General features: G+C 42.9%; 1 protein-coding gene across 3 annotated transcripts in view; it reads left to right on the top strand.

Annotated features, from left to right (window-relative positions):
* The window catches only part of LOC129177180 (nuclear receptor coactivator 2-like), a 35,801-nt gene that overhangs the window by 2,083 nt on the left and 14,919 nt on the right, over positions 1-18,799 (top strand). Inside the window, exons 2-7 of one of the 3 annotated variants that reach the window (XM_054768018.1) lie at positions 1,052-1,166; positions 2,110-2,208; positions 14,957-15,070; positions 15,749-15,921; positions 17,038-17,141; positions 18,259-18,436. In XM_054768018.1, coding sequence (XP_054623993.1) covers positions 14,976-15,070; positions 15,749-15,921; positions 17,038-17,141; positions 18,259-18,436 — 550 coding nt within the window. In that variant the 5' untranslated portion in view covers positions 1,052-1,166; positions 2,110-2,208; positions 14,957-14,975. Of the gene's footprint in view, positions 1-1,051; positions 1,167-2,109; positions 2,209-8,867; positions 9,139-14,956; positions 15,071-15,748; positions 15,922-17,037; positions 17,142-18,258; positions 18,437-18,799 lie in introns of those variants that run through there. The other 2 variants (XM_054768019.1, XM_054768017.1) reach the window with 2 other exon arrangements.

The raw sequence follows: 18,799 nt of genomic DNA on the forward strand, positions 1-18,799 counted from the left end.
GTCCTCATAACATTTGTACTACATGCCATGGTGGAGTTGGCTAGCGGGCAAGATCGAGTGCCTGTTTTGGGTGACATTTTCATCAAGAACGTGACTGTCAAAAACTGACAGGTTTCGTTTGTGTGTGTCTGCTGGTGAATTGATCTGCTCAGACATTCCATTAATATAAACTTGTTAAGATATGAAAGTGAGACACTGAGGGGTCGAAGTGATAGCTGTAGACCCACTTAGTTAACGCTGGAGTTGGCTTCCGATTCGGCACTTAAGGGGAAATTTAAGGTGGAATTGACATAAATAGCAGTGCGAGAGCTTGTCCTGGTGGTCTGTTTTTTTGTGACACTTCTTAATGTGAAAACATTTCACATTTTAGGTAAGACATAGCCTGTACCTGACACTCAGTACTGTATTTGTGAAACATTTATTTTATCTGTGAAAATAAAATAAAGGCACATTTACACGTGTTAAGCACTACAATTAACCATCATTTTAATAATTTTTGTGGCTTAAAAATCAGAATTATCAGTCACAAGTTGTAAAAGTGTTACTGTCTTTAATTGTGCTTTGATGTTTCGTGAAATACAAAACGTTTTAAACGATTAAACTGGTGATTAAACTTCCTCGTGCAGTCGACTTCTCCTTGCAATCCATTCAGCATCAGCGATATTATACACGGCCTTGTCACATTTCCGGTGGGCAATTTCAAAATAAAAATTATATTTGACAGCCACGACCGACAGCCATGAACGCCAGTCGTTTTGTTAATGTGGAACTGAAGTGATGGACCAATGCAGTTTAACTCGTAATTTTGAAAATATAGATTTTTTTTGTACAATATTTTCTTTTATACCACTATTGTTTACATATGCTAGCTGGTGGTGGTGTTATATATTCTGGTTGAAACATGTTTTTAATTTGAAGACCATTTATGATGGTTATAAATATTTGTGCTAGCTTTTTTTTTTGTCCAATCATATTTCAAATTCTATGTGTTGCCATGTTAATCTGCCACACTATTAACAATGGGGCTGTTTTTTTCTTGTTTGTTTTTTAGCCAATCAGACTTCAGATTCGTTTCTGTTCTCTGATTGGGTGATCAGAGCAAATCTGTTCTACAAGCAAAGTTACACCCACAAGTGCTAACTGAGGAAGAGAAATTGACATCTCTGGTGAGTAGATGAATGTTACTTAAAAAGTTTTATATTTTTGTCATGTTATTAGATATGTACGTATTGATTGTGATCTGTTCCAGGTGATGTTGTAGTGTAGATGCTTGAGCTTTAATGCTTTGCAGCTTTGCAAGCACTGGTGTATCGGCGATCACTGGTGGAAGGCGTATTGGGGACGATGTATTTGAAGATAAGATGAGTTATATCGTTAGCGATAGCAATCTGGAAGTGACACACTGATAGATTTGCTCTTCACTACATTGTGTAATGGTAATATCGCCAGTGCTTAACACGGGCAACCGTGCAACAGTAGTTTAAATACATATATACTTTTTTATTATCAGTGTATGCCAAAAAAAAATTCAGTCCTCACTGAGGGCCCAGGTACTAAATGCACCGCCCGCCCCAGATTAATACACTTCAGTCATTCTTGACTGTAGCACAAATGCATGTTAAGATTCAATGTAAACCCAAACATGGCAAAGAGGACGCAAGAGGTCTTTTATTTTGCTACTCTCTGCAGCAGAAAGCGAAACGTATGATGAGCATTAATGTGACATTTGAAACAATTTATGTGGAGAAGGTAAATGCACACATTCAGCTTCAATGCACAGCTCATAAGCCCGGAAGCAATTTGCTTAGTCTGCTTTCACTTTGAAGGATTTGTGTGCTGCACTCATCGTTCTCTTTTAGATTACTAATAAATGAATGTTTCAAAGATTGTTACTGTTTTGCAGCATAATGAGCTTGTTATTTCAAACCTAAGCATTCAGGGTTCTATCAGTGTTGTGTAGGTTCTGCACGTGTTTGCTGTTGTGTTACTTCGGAGAACGTGAAGGTTTGCCTACGTGACTTGATGGCATCGGATTCCCGTGGCTATGTTATCTGTTATGAGTGGACTTGTGATATTTTCAACTCTTTTAGGATTATTTGCTCTTCTCAGCAGCCCCAAAGTGAACTTTGAAAAGGATTGCAACATGTCAGTCCAGTTTCCTGACTCTGTGTTTACCCTCCGCCCCTTCAGTGAGACTGGAGTTCTGTGGTAAGCTTGCTCAAATTTCTTTTTCCTGTTTGGACATAGTTGAAGATGTGGATGAGCACGCCTTTTTAAAGTGCAGGAATGTTGGTGTTTCACACAGGACTACAATCTATTTGTGGCGGGTTGGGGGTTTTAGATGATGCCATAACACATTTGCATGTAATTGTAATGGATGATGTAGGGGAGAGGAATAAATTGTAGGAGAGAAAAAAAAGTGAGTAAAAAACATACAAAGCTAAACATCATATTGAAAAAGAGTATCTAGAGGGGACTGAATACTCTGAATTCTTAATAGAGCCCGACCGATATAAGATTTTTGGGGCTGATACCGATATTGGGGGCTGAAAAATCTGATGTTGGCAGGTAACAGATACTGTACTGTATATCAGCCGATATATGAAATAAGAGCATTAATATACACAAGATATATACTGTACATGAACATAAATTTTTATAAAAATACGATTCAACACAAAGAAGCAGAAGAGTACGAAATTAAAATAAGTTTAATTAGTAACACTGTCAACATAAGAACATGCTTGTTTGTGATTTACCTTTAGGTGTTGCCACAAATTTTTAGTGTTCTTTGCTTTGCTGGTGCTGGAGCTGTTGGAGCTGGAACACCTGTTGAGTCTTTTGTGATGTGGCTCCACACGTTACGCTTCTCCTCTGCCTGTGAAATGAAAATATATACATTTAGTGCATTTTGGTAATTAGCATTGAATTTGATACCATAGTTGACCAATTAAAAATGACTGCATTCGGCTGAAAGTGAGAATACATAGGGATGTGAGGTGTTTTTAAAATAATACATTATGTGTTTATAAAAGGCGTATTCACCAAAACATCTTACTAATATCAATTAGTCATATTTACTAGCTATTGAAAAGTTCTATCTGCAGTCCCTGAGTAATTGCAAACAGCTGAAAAACAAATGCTGAAGCAAACATTAAAAAGTGGGAAAAAAAAGTTGACTACAAACAAAATAAGAAATAATCAAAACTTAATGAAGACAATAACTTGTGAATGTATGAGCCCCCTGTAAATCCTGCATGGAAGAATGAAGTGAAGTGGGACGCTGTGTATATCTGCATATATCTTTATTTCACGTTAAACGACTATATAATAAGCTTAGATAATAGTGAACGTGTGGATTAACAGTTGCGTTTATTTATATTTGTTTATCTCACAGAGATGCAACTTACACCACATTGAAACACTGTAATACGCTCTCTAAAGCTTGCGTGAAAAAAAACTACAATGTTCTCCTTGATGGTCCCTGACAACGTGGCACTGAAGTGTAGTGTTATATTGTTTTACAAAGTCACAGCTTAACATGGTGTAATTAAAAAAATAGTTTGTTTCACCATTCCTCTGCTGCAGCCGAGTGAGTGAGGCATCAAGAGCGGCACCTCGCTGCCCTGTCTGTGTGTGAGGGGAGCCAGGTACTTGGGCAGGGAGCAGCACAGAGAGACACACAGCGACAGAATCTCCGTGCAGCATAAATATAACATTTATATATTCACCGATATTGATTAATCGGTAGTATGTCATAATCGGGCCGCCGATAAAACGGTCAGGCTCTCAGTCTTACACCACATATAATTAGTAAACCTGCCACTTTAATTGATGGTTGAAATGGCTTGAGGCATCAGCAGCCAACGTGCACATGTGACATGACAATGTGCAAAGCAGAGTTAAAGCTGCAGACAGGGAGCCAAGTCTAGCAGCTTGCATAACGAGCACTAATTTGGTTAGCTGTAGCTGTGACAACAGAGCTCAGCCAGAGGCGGCAGGCCGATACCATGCTAATACAAGCTAATAGCATAACAAGCTTTTGTCCAGAGCTAATTGCAGCGTTTCTCTGCCTGGTGGTGCAAGACAGTTCCTAGTCGACAGAAAGCAAGATGCAGCCTTGCCGCCATTGCATTAGTTGTTATGGTAACGTAGGCAGTGACCCATTGCTGCTAGTTGTTGTACTGTTTAGCTGCTATGGCTGTGATAAGTTAGCATCACCCTCCCCCCACCCCCCACCCCCCCCGACAATTCCATTTTTCAGTTACTGTTTCAGATTTATTTGAGAAAACAGAAATGACCGCAGAGAATGTTTGTTTCACAATTGAAATTTGTATTCCTTGAAGATTCCAAGAATTTTCATGACAAAGAAACATGAGGTGCTGCTAACATTTATTCAACATGTGCCTTTAGCCTGCACGAAGTGGATGTTGGAAAGACAACAAAAACAGGAAGCACAATGTAGCAGCAGTTTCTTGTACAACTGCCAGTGTGGTGAAGTGGCAACTTACAGAATAATAACATACATTGTTTGTTGGAATGATATCAACATGCATTTAAGCTGTCACAGCAGGCTTCATGTGCTGCAGGTTCCATGCTCCATGCAACTGAGGAAAATGCAGCTGTGGAAAAAAAAATAGTTGGACCATTCTTTTTATTGAACAACTGTGAAAAATAATAGTCATGTAACTTGCATGCATGCAGTGCATATTTGTATCACCTGCCACACACAGAAATATGATTGACATGTTTATTAGTTTGGAGCCAGTGTTCCCCACAGGACTGCAATCTGTTTGTCGTGGTGCGTTTGGGGGTGCTAGATGATGTAATTATCTAATTTGCATATTTGACCGTGACGCATGTATATACAGTATAATTGTAACGGGTGCTGTAAAAGAGGAATAACAATGTGGGAGAGACAAAAAATATTTGTTACAAAGAGACACACTGGCCCATTATAATGTGGGCCGCCACAAATAAAATAATATACGGGAAACACTGGGATCTAGCTACACTCAAACAAACACACAAAGCCTGTTGAGTGCACTGGGGCAGGCTTGTAGGCCGCTGGGCTGAAAATCAGCTGTTCATGCACATGCACACGCATATACAGTACACGCATATACACACAAACACGCACACACACGTAACAGCAGTGTGTACTGGTGGTGGCAGGTGCCTCTTAAAGTGGCTCCAGCCTGCTGAGTCCAACTGAGCGACGCACACATGCGCACACACAAAAACACAACAAACCACACGTGCACTCAGTAACAACACTCACTCCGGGGGGGGAGAACCAGCAGATGTTTCAAATATGGCCGCTCACCAAAAAAGCCCACTTCTTATTTTTACTAAATGTACTAAAAAGCTTTTAATACATGTAATTTGGAGTCCTTAACTACAGTGACGTGTCAACAGACACCTGTACATCAATGAATGTGTGTTGTTTGTTTTTTTACAGGAGCACAAAAAAGTATTTCTCCTTACTAAAAACCCATAATATCAAACACTATGTAACACACTGACAGGTTGTCATGTGCTTGCCAAAGCAACGGGTGATGCTTTACATTCTATAATGCCGACGGTCTTCCTAGAGTTCAAAACTAGTTCTCACCTCAGCTCCTTTTTTCATTTCCTAATTTCCTAATTTTCATGTAGGCCTAGCACTCACAGCAGTGGCAGAGCCAGAAATGTTTCATTGCCTAACCACTTTACGTGTGCTTTGTGGACTTGGAAAAGGCATTTGACCGTGTCCCTCGCGGTGTCCTGTGGGGGGTGCTCCGAAAGTACGGGATTGGTGACACGTTACTACGTGCCATTCGGTCCGTGTACAACCGGAGCAAGAGCCTGGTTCGCATTGCCAGCAGTAAGTCGAGCCTGTTTCCAGTGAACATTGGCCTCCGCCAAGGCTGCCCTTCGTCACCGATTCTGTTCATAATTTTCATGCTACAGAATTTCTAGGTGCAGCCAAGGCGTCGAGGGGGTCCAGTTCGGGGGCCTCAGGATCTCGTCTCTGCTATTTGCAGATGATGTGGTCCTGATAGCCTCTCGGGGTGTGACCTTCAGCGTTTACTGAGGTGGTTTGCAGCTGAGTGTGAAGCTCCTGGGATGAGAGTCAGCACCTCCAAATCTGAGGCCATGGTTCTCCGTTGGAAAAGGGTGGATTGCACTCTCCGGGGTTGGGAATGAGGTGCTGCCCCAGGTGGGGGAATTCAAGTACAAGTATCTTGCAGTCTTGTTCACGAGTGAGGGAAGGTTGGAGCGTGATGTCGACAGGCGGATCACTGCGGCCGCTGTACCGGACCATCGTGGTGAAGGGAGAGCTGAACCGGAAGGCAAAGCTGTCAATTTACCAGTCGATCTATGGGTCGAGAGGTCGAGACCGAAAGAACGATATCGTGGATACAAGCGGCTGAAATGAGTTTTGTCTGTAGGGTGCCTGGACTCACCCTAAGAGAGATGATGAGGAGCTCAGTCATCGGTGAAGGGCTCAGAGTAAAACCACAGCTCCTTCACATCGAGAGGAGCCAGTTGAGGTGGCTCGGGCATCTATCTAGTCTCGACACCTTCTCCAGCCAGGAGAAGACCCCGGGGCAGACCTCGGCACGGTGGAGGGATTATGTCTCACAGCTGGCCTGGGAGCGCCGTGGTGTCCTCCCGGTGGAACTGGAAGAGGTGGCCGGGGACCAGGAAGTCTGGGCTTCCCTACTGAGACTGCTGCCCCCGTGGCCCGGACCCACAAAAATATCAAAGACTGATTCAGATAATGGAATAATTCTGGATACTATAACCCAGAATATGGAAAAAATAGAGGACTTTTGGAATTTTCATCATAGGAACACAACAAATGAAGCGATAGACATGCAACAAACACCATTTTATATACAGCCAAGACTCTGGGGAATCTGGAGTGTGCCAACGGATTTGTTGTATCTTCAAAAGCTATATCCAGAAGAAAACTGCCATTACAGAAAATGCGATTTTTGTAATATCTAATATCATTATGAATCCCATTGTTAATGGTACAGTTTCATGGTCAAGGAATATAAATATGGAGATAATATTTATGGTGTAAATCACAATATGGGGGAACTATGGAGCTTGGCGGTGGTCTACGCTCTCCGAGTGCTTTTCTAGTTTCATTGTACTTTTCTTAAAATGAATGTTAAAATCTTGCCTCGTCTCATTCTTGTGGACCCAATATTGTGCATAATCTCGCCTCGTGAGTCGGCTGTCTCATGACACCCCGACTGTTTATTCATGTGTTGTGTATAAAACAAACACAAGCACAATGTAATGGAGGGTCTTTAAGATAACCTCTCAAGTTGTGAAAGCTTAAAAGATGGCTACCATCGACACACTTCCGGTCGTCACAATAAAAGCCCTGCACGTTACATTCTGCCTGATTGCACCGAACAAAAGTCTTAGAAAAGTAGTTTCCAACAACGTCAAATTAAAAGCACAAAATGAATACAGACTCACCATTAGTATGAGCCTGGAGTTAGTTTCCCAGAGAGAATGTTGTTTAGTGTGTGTGTGTGTGTGTGTGTGTGTGTGTGTGTGTGTGTGTGTGTGTGTGTGAGACAAGCAGTGTGCTAGCATGAATTAACCTAAAATAGGAACTCAATAGGAACTCAGTGCTCAACACAGACATAATAACATCAGTGCTCATTTTTATGCATCCACAAACATCAGCATTTGGAAACAACGATGGGGAAAAATATAAGTCTGTTTTTGGCAGCATAGGACAAAGTTATACATAACTCTCATACTGTCTTGGAGCACACAACTATGGTGCGTTCAATGACCACTGGGAAACACTCGGTGAAACATAATAAAACAACATAAACATGCAAAAACTTGGGCTTTTAACAGTGTATTATTTTCCAATAAAATAGCAGCCCTTATTTCCAAACGTGTCTTTTTTTAGCATTGCTTCTGAAAGTTTTTCAATGACTGTTTAGACCGCACGATGTGACTAACCGTAGATTCTAAGTTGTTATTTTTTTGTGGGGGGGGAGGGAGTCAATAGACGTCCTGCAGTGAAATTTCTTCAGCAATTTGATGCAGGACCTCATAAAACTCTGCAACATGACCTTCATCTTTCAAAAGGCTTCTTCTCAAAGCCATTTTTTTCTGACAGAGGAAGAAGTCCTGAGACGAGATGTGACTCACTAGGGAGGACATGTGACATCCGGCCTGACGCTGACTTGAGACACCCTTTATAGCAGGTGGATGCTCGTAGCGTGTTTCCACACGGCTTCAGCTGTACAAATAAAACCACACAAGTTTTTGGTGAAACTGTCAATGTGTGAAACCAAGACAGTGGGAACTCTGCGGACCTGCAGAGACACCACGCTGGTCTCGGTCTCTGAGTCTGGGAAACGCAGCAGGTTTTCTTGTTATTGTCGGCCAGGGTCCAGCTTTCTATGGTAAGATTGGGTTCCGACAGGTTGCGAAAACAGATGCATACATTTAATCCTGGATCGTTGTCAGGAACTTCTTACAATGCACAACGCTGGTAAGCCAAGCAAGTTAACCAATAATCATTGTGACAATAAGCAGGACCATTAGCTTGTAGTGAGTATTAGGTCCTCATACAGCCAACAAGCACACCTTGGTGTCAAAGTGTTGGTTTTTAAAATAAAACATGATTAATGTGTTGTTGTCTGTGAGAAGGATGCGATGATGTGAGATGTCGTTAGTGTGTGGAGAAGAAGCATTTCTCACTGGCTGAGATGAAGCGTGTGTGTCTAATAGGTAGGAGGAGTGTGTGTGTGTGTTGTGGGTGGAGCTTGTGAGCATGATGGGGGAGGGGATGGGCAGACAGGAGAGAGAGAGAGAGAGAGAGAGATCGAGAGAGAGAGAGAAGGATTTGTGGCATGTAGTTTGTCAGCTGTCATTAGCGGAGGTGACGCGCACACACACACACACACACACAAGCACACACACAGCGGTAGTCTCACAGAGAGAAAGCCGTGGACAGAGTGAGTGTGTGTTGTTGTGAAGTGCTGTGTGGACTGCGAGTGTGTGTGTGTATGTGTGTGTGTGTGTGTTAAAGAAACCAGTTGGTCATACTGGTAATGGAATGGTTGGTTCGTTTTGGACAGGTCATGGACTGGTTTAATCTAAACACTGGTAAGCCTGTCTATTCTATTCTATTATGTTCTGTTCTGTTCTGTGAATGCATATGGCAATATTGTGTTGAATTTTGTTTTTTATGTAGTCCGAATACTTGTAGCATGTTGTTTTACGTATTTAATGAAACATTTAAATGACAATATGTTACTGTCAATTAATTTACATCTTTGAAAGGGAAATTTAGCTAGAAATAATGTTTTGTGGTGGTAGTTAGTGCATGACCGATACATTGGGATGTTCAACACTTGATTGATTTGTCTGACTGCCTTGGACTTTGAACTGTCGTGTGTGTGTGTGTGTGTGTGTGTGTGTGTGTGTGTGTCAAGTTTCCAGGTCTTGTTCGCTGCATTGTGGGGATATACTGTTGACAGTGTCTCAGTGGGGACATGTCCATGTGTTGGCTGAGGGTTGAGATGAGTTGAGTTGTGGTTTCAGGCTGAATGAATAGTGCGCACTCAGCACTGCTCTGAGGTCTGACCAGTCAAATAATGGCTTCTGTTGTTGTTGTTCTGAAGCTGCTCTTTGGCTACTTCACCATTGGAAAATCATTGTTTGAAGTCTGTTTTTGTCTATTTTTAGTTTAAAATAGAAGGCAACATGGCTGCTTATTTTCACTTGTTCACCCACAAGCTAGCTAGCCGGTGTTAAATGGCTTTTCTGCACAGCTGCAAGCGTCCTCTGAGGTTGTCCAGCTGCGACTGTATGCTAATTTTCACAGGCACCAGCAATAAACCTATCAGCTTTAAGGGTTAAAGGTGGAGTTTGAGCTCTGAGCCCGCAATGGGACACCTTGTTCAGGTGTAAAATTTGCTTTCACTTGGTAATGCTGCTACAAAGTTGTACAGTATTTGCACAGCTTTTTTGTGTTTACAGTGACTTATAACATTACGTTAATGTAACTTCTGATTGTATCTCAAATACCACAATGGTTGTTTACATTTATTTCAGTTGTACTACCGACTTTTTGTTGAAGTTATGTTTAAATGCTGGGACTCGGTAGAATTCCTCAAAGGATATTTATACAATTTGATTACTTTGCATTTATATGCACAAGGTCCTCAGTCGGCGTATGATTTCTGTTCCTACGACAGAGTTGTTAGTGGAGTTTTAGTGTTTAGAAGTCTCAACTTCTCTCTAAATGAACACCTAAGGCACTCACAGAATGCATGAAGGACATATACTGTACAATACAGTAATAAAAATCCATATATTAATATTATGTAAATATTAAATACAAGAAAAAAAAATTAACAATTCCTACTCTTATCCCTGTGGTTGTCTTGCACACTGGAAGGGGTGTTGTTAGGCAGGGAGAAACTGGCTTATTAGGAGGAGGAAGTCTCAATAATGAGATCACTACACTGCTTAATTATCACTGTCCATTTCATAGGAGCAGATCCTTTCATGTGCTCTTTCTGAGCATTTTACGACACGTAATTTCACTTTCACTTTCCTTTTCTTTGACACAGAAGAGTCTGTCCCCCTGCTTGGGAGACATAATGGAGGTTAAAGTTTAAAAGTTAACAACTAAAAAGTACAAAACAACGCGCATCTACGTATTATTACGCCTATGTATTCTTCCACTGTGTGCATAACTAGTTCTCTTTGTATTTTTGCACAGTATTAATACTTTATGGGAGTCCGTCCTAACACGTAACGTTGGAACACAAGGGCCGCCAGTATTTGTTATTGGCTCATGTCAGTCTCTTTACGCTGTCATTTACATTTTTGTGAGACTTCTTCACGCGCTCACACAATCAACATGGCATCCATGATTAAAGAAAGATGACGTTGCACATGCAGAAAGTTAAGAGCTGTTTCTGCTTATGGCCCTGCTTAGCGTTTACGTGTTGAGAAGGTGGTGTGTGCTTTTGGTTGGAATCTGTGCTTGGAAGGCAACTTTCCTGGCTGCCCACACAAAAGTGTTTGCTTTCCACTTCAGTGTTATGAGTCTTTGTAAGCTTTGACAACGACTCAGCAGAAAGGACTCTGCTGCCAGGTGAAGAGGGCAAAGATTTTTCCATGTTTTTTTGTTGTTTTTTTTTACTACTGCCAAGCGCAAGTTAATGTTTTCATGACCACTGGTTTATTTGTGTGCGTGTGACTTCCTGATTTGTTTGAGTGTAACATATATTCATTTTTATGACATTTTGTGGAATAATGATTTCCTTAATGCTGATCCGGTTGGTGGAAACTGCAATCCTTGAGACATACCCTTATGACCATGGCTTGTTCTTTTTCAGTCACTTGGCAGTTGTCAACCTCCTTGTATCATTACCTTATCAAAAATAATGGAGTGCAATCTTCAGGACTCTTCTTTCTGTAACTTCTGTTAACGGCAAGTTTACAATAGGTTCAACCGTCTTTCTTCAGACAGAAGCCGCGAAGATTGCAAGGAGGAATCTACCACTATCTGACATTATTGTTTGGCCTTGGAGGTCTGGTCTCTGTCAGAGCTCTCCTTCTGTTTAATTTACAAAGAGAGATATTTAACTGTGCCATACCTCCAAAGGCTTGATGCCTTGCTCAACAGCACTTGACGTTTTTGACCGCCACTCCACACCCCAAGCTAAGTCATTACTGACTGACCGAGGTGCTCTACTTGCAGCCCTTGAGAGCATTCACTTCCAGTCTGGGAATTGAACACCGATCTCCCTTGTGACAGGCGGGGATACTCACCACCACACTCACCGTGATAAACGACAGCTGCAGTAATGCTTGTTGTCCCCGGCAACAGTCATTGACCATAAAGCCACTGGATGAGAGCAGCATCACAGCAGCATCAAACACTGATGATGTCTTGTCATTATTTGACACACACACAAACACACACCATGTGTATGTTGCAGGTCCCTGGGCGTGCACGGTAGAAGCCGGTGTTCCTAATCCCACCACAGCAGGGTATTAAATCTCCTTTATGTTGGCGGGCTTAAAGTGTGGCCTTGACAGAAGCTTAGACGCCAACACGAGGAAGGGCCGACATCTTCATCAGCCTCCATTCTTTCAGACTCTTATTGTCATTTCTCCTGAAAAGTATGTTACTTTAGTGTCCTCATGAGGGAGAAAGGTTGTCGGGTTGCTTTTTCAAGAAAGAAAGAAAGGTTCTTCTTCTTTTTATGCTTCTTGTTCCTCTCATCCTTCTTATTCTTACTATTATCCTTCCTATTCTTCTTATTCTTCTTTGTTAATATTGTTCCTACTCTTATTCTTCCCCTTCTTATTCTCCTTCTTCTTTTTGCCTTCCTCCTCCCCTCTTTTTCCTGTCTGGCTGTAAGGAGACACCTGCCTCTTCACCTAGGCCACACTAGGAAGTAGAGACCACAGCAGTGCAACATAAAGCTGAACACCTGAAATATGGCTGCTGTGTAAATGAAAGATGACACTGCAGTCCCATCAAAGCACTGCAGCCGTGAAGATTTTTTGTGTTACTGTTGATGTCTTACACACTATCAAATAAGCCCTCATTTTGTTACTTTAAACGTCGTGAATCATACTGTCGGTGTCCAATGACCTATTAAATATAGTTATATGTAAAGGGAACTTAAATGGTTGTCATTTGACAGTGAAGTTTTCACAATATTAGTCTTTCATACATGCAGTAAACCTTATCATAACATACTATTATATGTGGTTTGGCACAAAAACAAAACCAATGCAGAGTCACAACGATGCCCACTCCAGCAGGTCGTTCTCTAGCTTTAATTTGTTAATGGCTACGTTGACCCTGCAGGCACATTCTGCATCCCGCCTCAAGATTGTTTTGAAGTTGAGGGGAGTGAGGGGAGTGTTGCCTCCCCTCATTGCATTACTATTGGACTCAACACAGCTGCCTAGTCATCTTCTATTCTACACACACCACACCACGTGTTCCCCTACATCAGACGTGGGCAAAGTACGGCCCGCAGGCCATTTACAAAATCCAAATAATAGGAATAGGATTTGCAATGCTATTTGGAAATTGCCGTAAGTCTTGAACTATCGGAATTATTCCAATTGTTTCTGAAGTGAGGGACATTGAGGTTTGTAATGATACGGGTCAATACTGTATGGTAATCATAGGGACTATGTCACAGCAGCTCCCAGAAGACTAGGCTTTAATAGAAAGCAGAGTGGGTGGACATCTGTGTACAGAGCAACTCAAACCTTTGTGATGGAGAGGGTCAGAGAAGCAAGATTTCCACAAAAATGTGATACTTTATGGATGTTAACAAGGGATGCTCCGATCGATCGGCCACCGATCAGTATTGGCCGATTTTTGTGGAAAAGCATGTGATCGGCATATGCCGATCAATGCCTTTCAGTTAGAAAAAACTATCACCTGTGGCTCATACTATGACCACCTGCAGCCTTTGGAGACTCTTGTTTGCAGTGTAGTGTCCTGCACTAACGTCTTGGTAGAGTCCCCCTCCCCCTTTCCTTCACACTGCGCAGGCGTGCAGCAGCAACCCAAACCCAAACCCAAACCCAAACCCAAACAGAACTTGTATGCCAATTGTGAGAGTGATGTAAAGTTTGCATTCTGCAACACCTGCCACAAAAAATGTATTGCAGGGGCAGCATGTTAAATAGCTTTAACGGTGTAGTCAGTGATTGTGGTAAACACACAAACCCGATATACTTTCCTTACCCATCCACAACAAACACTTTATGGATTATGGTGAGTTTTTGAGGCACACGGTGTAGCATCAGTAAAACAAATGTGCGTGACAGTCAGAAGGCTAAGCAAATAACCTGAAAAATAATTAATCAGAGTAGATGACCAGCCTTTCTCAGCGGTCAACGTCAGGTTCTGCCAACTGCTCTTTCACTTGGAACTCCGCTATGTGCTAACTGGAAGTTACTTTCTCAACTTTCTCTTTATAGAAGGCATCTGCTCCTGGGGGAAAAAAAAGATGCAAGCACATACTGTAGAGCAGGTTTTACAGCTTAAACTACATCCTTGCCTCCATTCCCACTTCCTCACTTCCACAAAATCCCCTATTCTGCCCTTTCTTTCATCATCTCATCTGCTGCATCCTTTTCTCTCCTCCTCCAGTAACGAGGCCACACTCCCCCCTCCTGCAGGCGTAATTATTCATTAAGAGCGACAGATGACCCTCCTGCTGTTTTTCTTTTTCTTGACAACGTTTGCACTTGCACCCGCTTTACGTCTGTTTCCCACTTGGACCAAGGCCTTTCTCTTCATCCCCATTACCTCGCTCCCTGTCCATGTGTTGTTTTTTTTCTCTTCCTTACCCTCTCCCTTCCTCTCTCTCCTTTATCCCTCTTTTCTGACTTCCTCCTCTCAGCATTAACCCCACAGCCCGCCTCTTATGTAACAGTCAGGTGACGCTGTGGTCGCTCGGGGAGCCTTAAAGGCCCACGCTCCTCTGGTCTGCCATTTAACGAGCGGGTCTCGATTGCATTTGTGACTTTTTAGTGAAAAATCCCCTGACATTCTTTCTCTTTTTAATCATTTTATATGTCAACCAATTTCATCATTTGAAGACTTTGTCAGCTTGCACACATGAAGCAGTATTGGTTCCTCTGTTACTAACTGAAGTAATGATTGACACTTACTGCATTCCCACAAGACCTCCCACATACTGTCTGTAAGAATATTATATTGCAAGGCTGCGTTGTCTTCATGAGTCATCTTTGATGATACGTGACAATCACACTGATTGCAGTGAATGCCTGTGGAGGTCTTACTTATTGCCCACTGGAGGAACCTTCTTCTTTTTTTTTTTTTCAAACCAAATTTTGCACTTATTCCAAATTGAACGACGTCAGAAGACCTCACCTTTATTCGGTGAAACTTTTTCACTCCATGCAGGTGCTGATATCTTCTGAAGATGAATAGTGGCGGGGGGCATTCCACCCCGGAGCTCACCAGAGGGGGGGAGTCCCAGAAGAGGAAAGACTGTCCGTCAGACCTGCTCGGGCCCAGGTGAGGCAATTATTTTCACGACAAACTTCTACTACAATACCACAGCCATCATCACTGTCAGTCTTATTTTCCTTCATTTGTTTGGTCAACAACTAGTTTGGAATGTTTATTATCACCATCTATTTGTAATAGCAGGGGTGTCAAACTCGTGGACCATATTTTGTGTAAGTGTGGCCTGTGAAGTCTGGGTGAGTCCAGAGGGACTTGCTAAGGCAAACACAAGCCAACAGCAAACTCCCAGTAACCTTGTCACATAGTGACATGAACAGGGGAGGAGTCAAATGATAGAATGCTAACTATAAACACGGTGACAGCACAACATGTTACAGGTAAGTAAACACACACAGGCAACTACTACGGGGAATAGTAAACAACTATGTGAACTCTAAGTACTTTTGCAACTTTTTACAAAAGTACTGCAAAGCATGCTGGGAAAGCACTCTCAGCGACGGGAGTGATGCTAGCTCCCAGCATGCCTTGCGGTACTTGTTAAGTCTGGTTGGAATGGATCGGACGAAGTGAGCACTTGATGTGGCTCAGTCTTACCCAGACTCTACCTCCAGCGGCCCCCAGGAGTATGAGACCCCAGATGTATAGGATATAAATTCACAATGAGTGTGTCTAGAAGGCAGCAATTTGTTTTTCTGGTGTGGAAGTTCCTCTCATCTTGTCTTGCAGCCCCAAGAGAAGCACGGAGAGGAGGAACCGGGAGCAGGAAAACAAGTACATAGAGGAGCTGGCCGAGCTGATCTTCGCCAACATCAACGACATGGACGACCTGAACGTGAAGCCTGACAAGTGTGCCATCCTCAAGGAGACGGTGAAGCAGATCAGGCAGATCAAAGAGCAAGGTGTGTCCGTGTGTGTGCGCTCACATGCATGTGTGTGTATGACACTCCAATGACAGAAATGATGGCGATGAGACAGACGGAGGCTTTTATGTAACATCTCCACAATGACGTAATGGTGATACAAAGTCTGCACAATCTAGCAAACAACCATCAGCTTCCATTCCTCCTCATCCTCTTCCTCCCTTCTTTACTTCACATTAGCTTCTTCTCCTTTTCTTTTTGCTCCTACAATCATTTTTAGATAGGATATGGTAGCTTTTTGTAGCGTGCAGCAACAGGTCACTTGTTACTTTATTTCACGGTAGATCCCAAAGTGTCCAAGTGAATAAAAAAAACATTAAAAAACACCCTCCAATCAGCATGGCCATCACACAGACATTTAGCTTTGGTCCCACACCAGGAATGCCAGCTATGTGGCCTAATGGGGCCATCGAAGGCTTATCGTCCCAGCAGCACAGGCAGGGGTGTGCGTGCGTGCGTGCGTGCGTGCGTGTGTGTGTGTGTGTGTGTGTGTGTGTGTGTGTGTGTGTGTGTGTGTGTGAGGGAAGCACTGCACATTGGCCCCCCCCCCAACACGTGCACACACACACACACACACACACACACAATGGCAGACGACTTGCCTCACAGCTAAGCACAGGGCGTCAGTTAGTGTGAGCCACATGACGATCCAAGCACAGCAGTTCATCTCTGGAGGAGCATGTTAAATGGCATAGTATTTCTTGGCCGGGGTGGCGAGGGTGTGCTGGAGGGGGAAAAAAAAAGTTTTTCCCCCAAACTTTAATTTGTTTAATGAGGGTACAGTCTCATGCTGTGAGCATTGGACATGCTCATCGCCACATCATTGATGTGTCATGCCTTCTCTTCTGCATACCAGAGCATAGTTAGTCATTTCTACATTTGATGCCGGAAGTTTAAGAAGTTTTAGTAACCACACCTGCTGAAAAGTATGGAATTTAATGGCTCATGTGGCCTTTGGGTGAGATGGGTGATTACCTGTCAGTGACACGGCTGCCACAGAATCAATTTTGATTCTCGATTGCTCACATTTAGCTAGCATGCTTCCAATTTGTGGAAGGGGACATCACAAATGTTTTCTTTTACCTCCTCTTCCAGAAAAAGCCCCGGTGGCCGACACAGAAGAAGTACAAAAGGCAGACATCTCGTCCACAGGGCATGGTGTCATTGATAAAGATACTCTCGGGCCCATGATGCTGGAGGTGAGTGGCCCAATCACTGTTAGCATGTGATGAGGATTCATAGCACAGCAGAGGAGCACAGGATCACACACGCCACGCTGTGATTGTCACGCTGGGGTCACGTTCTCACACCCAACTCCGGCATAGCACACTGATTTCTAAAATGAAATTTACAATTCTGTCAGTGACTTGCTGGATGTGGTCACTGTTAGTGGGATCCTTCCTGTCCCTAAATGGAGTCATGCTCAATGAGATAGGAGTTCCTCTGGCGTCACCAGGCTTGCTGGAGTGTGCGCTCACGGCTGTGTGGTGACGTACAACATGGAACCCGGCGAGGTATAAATACCTCCCTGAAAAGCAGATTAGAAAAGGAGAGGGACTGCTCACAAGCGCTAGCGCACTATTTATAGATGTCAGCGGCCGCAATGCCGCCTGATGTGTGTGATTTTCAATTCAGCCCTCAGCTTTCTTCTACTGTTTATTCTATTTACTTTTCACTTGAGTGGGGTGGGTGGAAGGAGAAAATATCCACATTTTAGCTTTTGGTTATTGGTGACAAAGCAAATTAAGTGTTATCAGAGCCACCCCTCCCATGCGCTGTGCGTAGATTGTGGGGCCCCGTTTTATTCAAGGGGGCGCATTCTCGGCAGATGCGCATTGCTGTCATGAGGCATAGAGCACCAAGTCAGCCTGAGGCTGCAGAGAAAGAAAAAAAAACAAGGAATCTGGCACTGCACTTGTTGCCACAACGGTTGACATCACGCAGCAGAATAAGAGAATAAAATGGCAGAATTCACCCACTCACCTGTCAGCTCCTGGTGAATGGTACAGCGGCTGCCTTTTAAGGCAGAGGGTGCAGGCCCAGGAACATTGTTTTTTTGCACTAAAAGTGATTTATTGAACAATTTCAAGTCAGTTACTTTCATAGCTTTTATTGGGTCAGCTTGGTGAGGGGGCATGGGGTGAAATTTGGGGTATCACTGGATACTCTTGAGTGTGGTCCTCAGCCTGCTTGTTCACGTGTGTTCCATTGCATTTATCAGTGTACCAGAAGTAGTTAGGATAGAATGATAATCTTTCAATATCAGTTTTATGGTGAAAGAGAAACCTAACCTCCTTTTTATTTTGTGGTTCGAAGGCACTGGACGGGTTCTTCTTTGTGGTCAACATGGAGGGCAACATTGTGTTTGTGTCGGAGAACGTCAGCCAGTATCTGCTCTGCCAGCAGGAGGAGCTGATGAACACCAGCGTGTACAGCGTGCTGCATGTTGGTGATCACGCAGAGTTCATCAAGAACCTGCTGCCCAAAAGCCTCGGTGAGTACAAACAAAAAAAAAGTTAGAGATTATTGGTTAGGGTTAGCCTGAAATTCTAGGCAAACAGAGTTGTGAGGATTTGCAGTATTGGAGACTAGTTGATTTGCTTTGTGAAACTGGTAAACAAAGCACACCTGCAGCATCAGTGATCTGAACTTACAGCTTGATTATCAGCAACTGCATCATGATCAACCGTCAAAGTTGTCAAACCAGTCGGCCACGCTGAGAGCAAACGATGCTAATGTCATGCTGATTTTATACAAACATTTTCCAGTTCCTTGCAAAGTTGTGTTTGTTAACTTGGAATTACTTCCTTCATTAGCATGAATAATAATATAATGTGTCAATGGCCCACACTAGCGT

Source organism: Dunckerocampus dactyliophorus, chromosome 2 (assembly GCF_027744805.1).
Source record: "Dunckerocampus dactyliophorus isolate RoL2022-P2 chromosome 2, RoL_Ddac_1.1, whole genome shotgun sequence".
NCBI lineage: Eukaryota > Metazoa > Chordata > Actinopteri > Syngnathiformes > Syngnathidae > Dunckerocampus > Dunckerocampus dactyliophorus.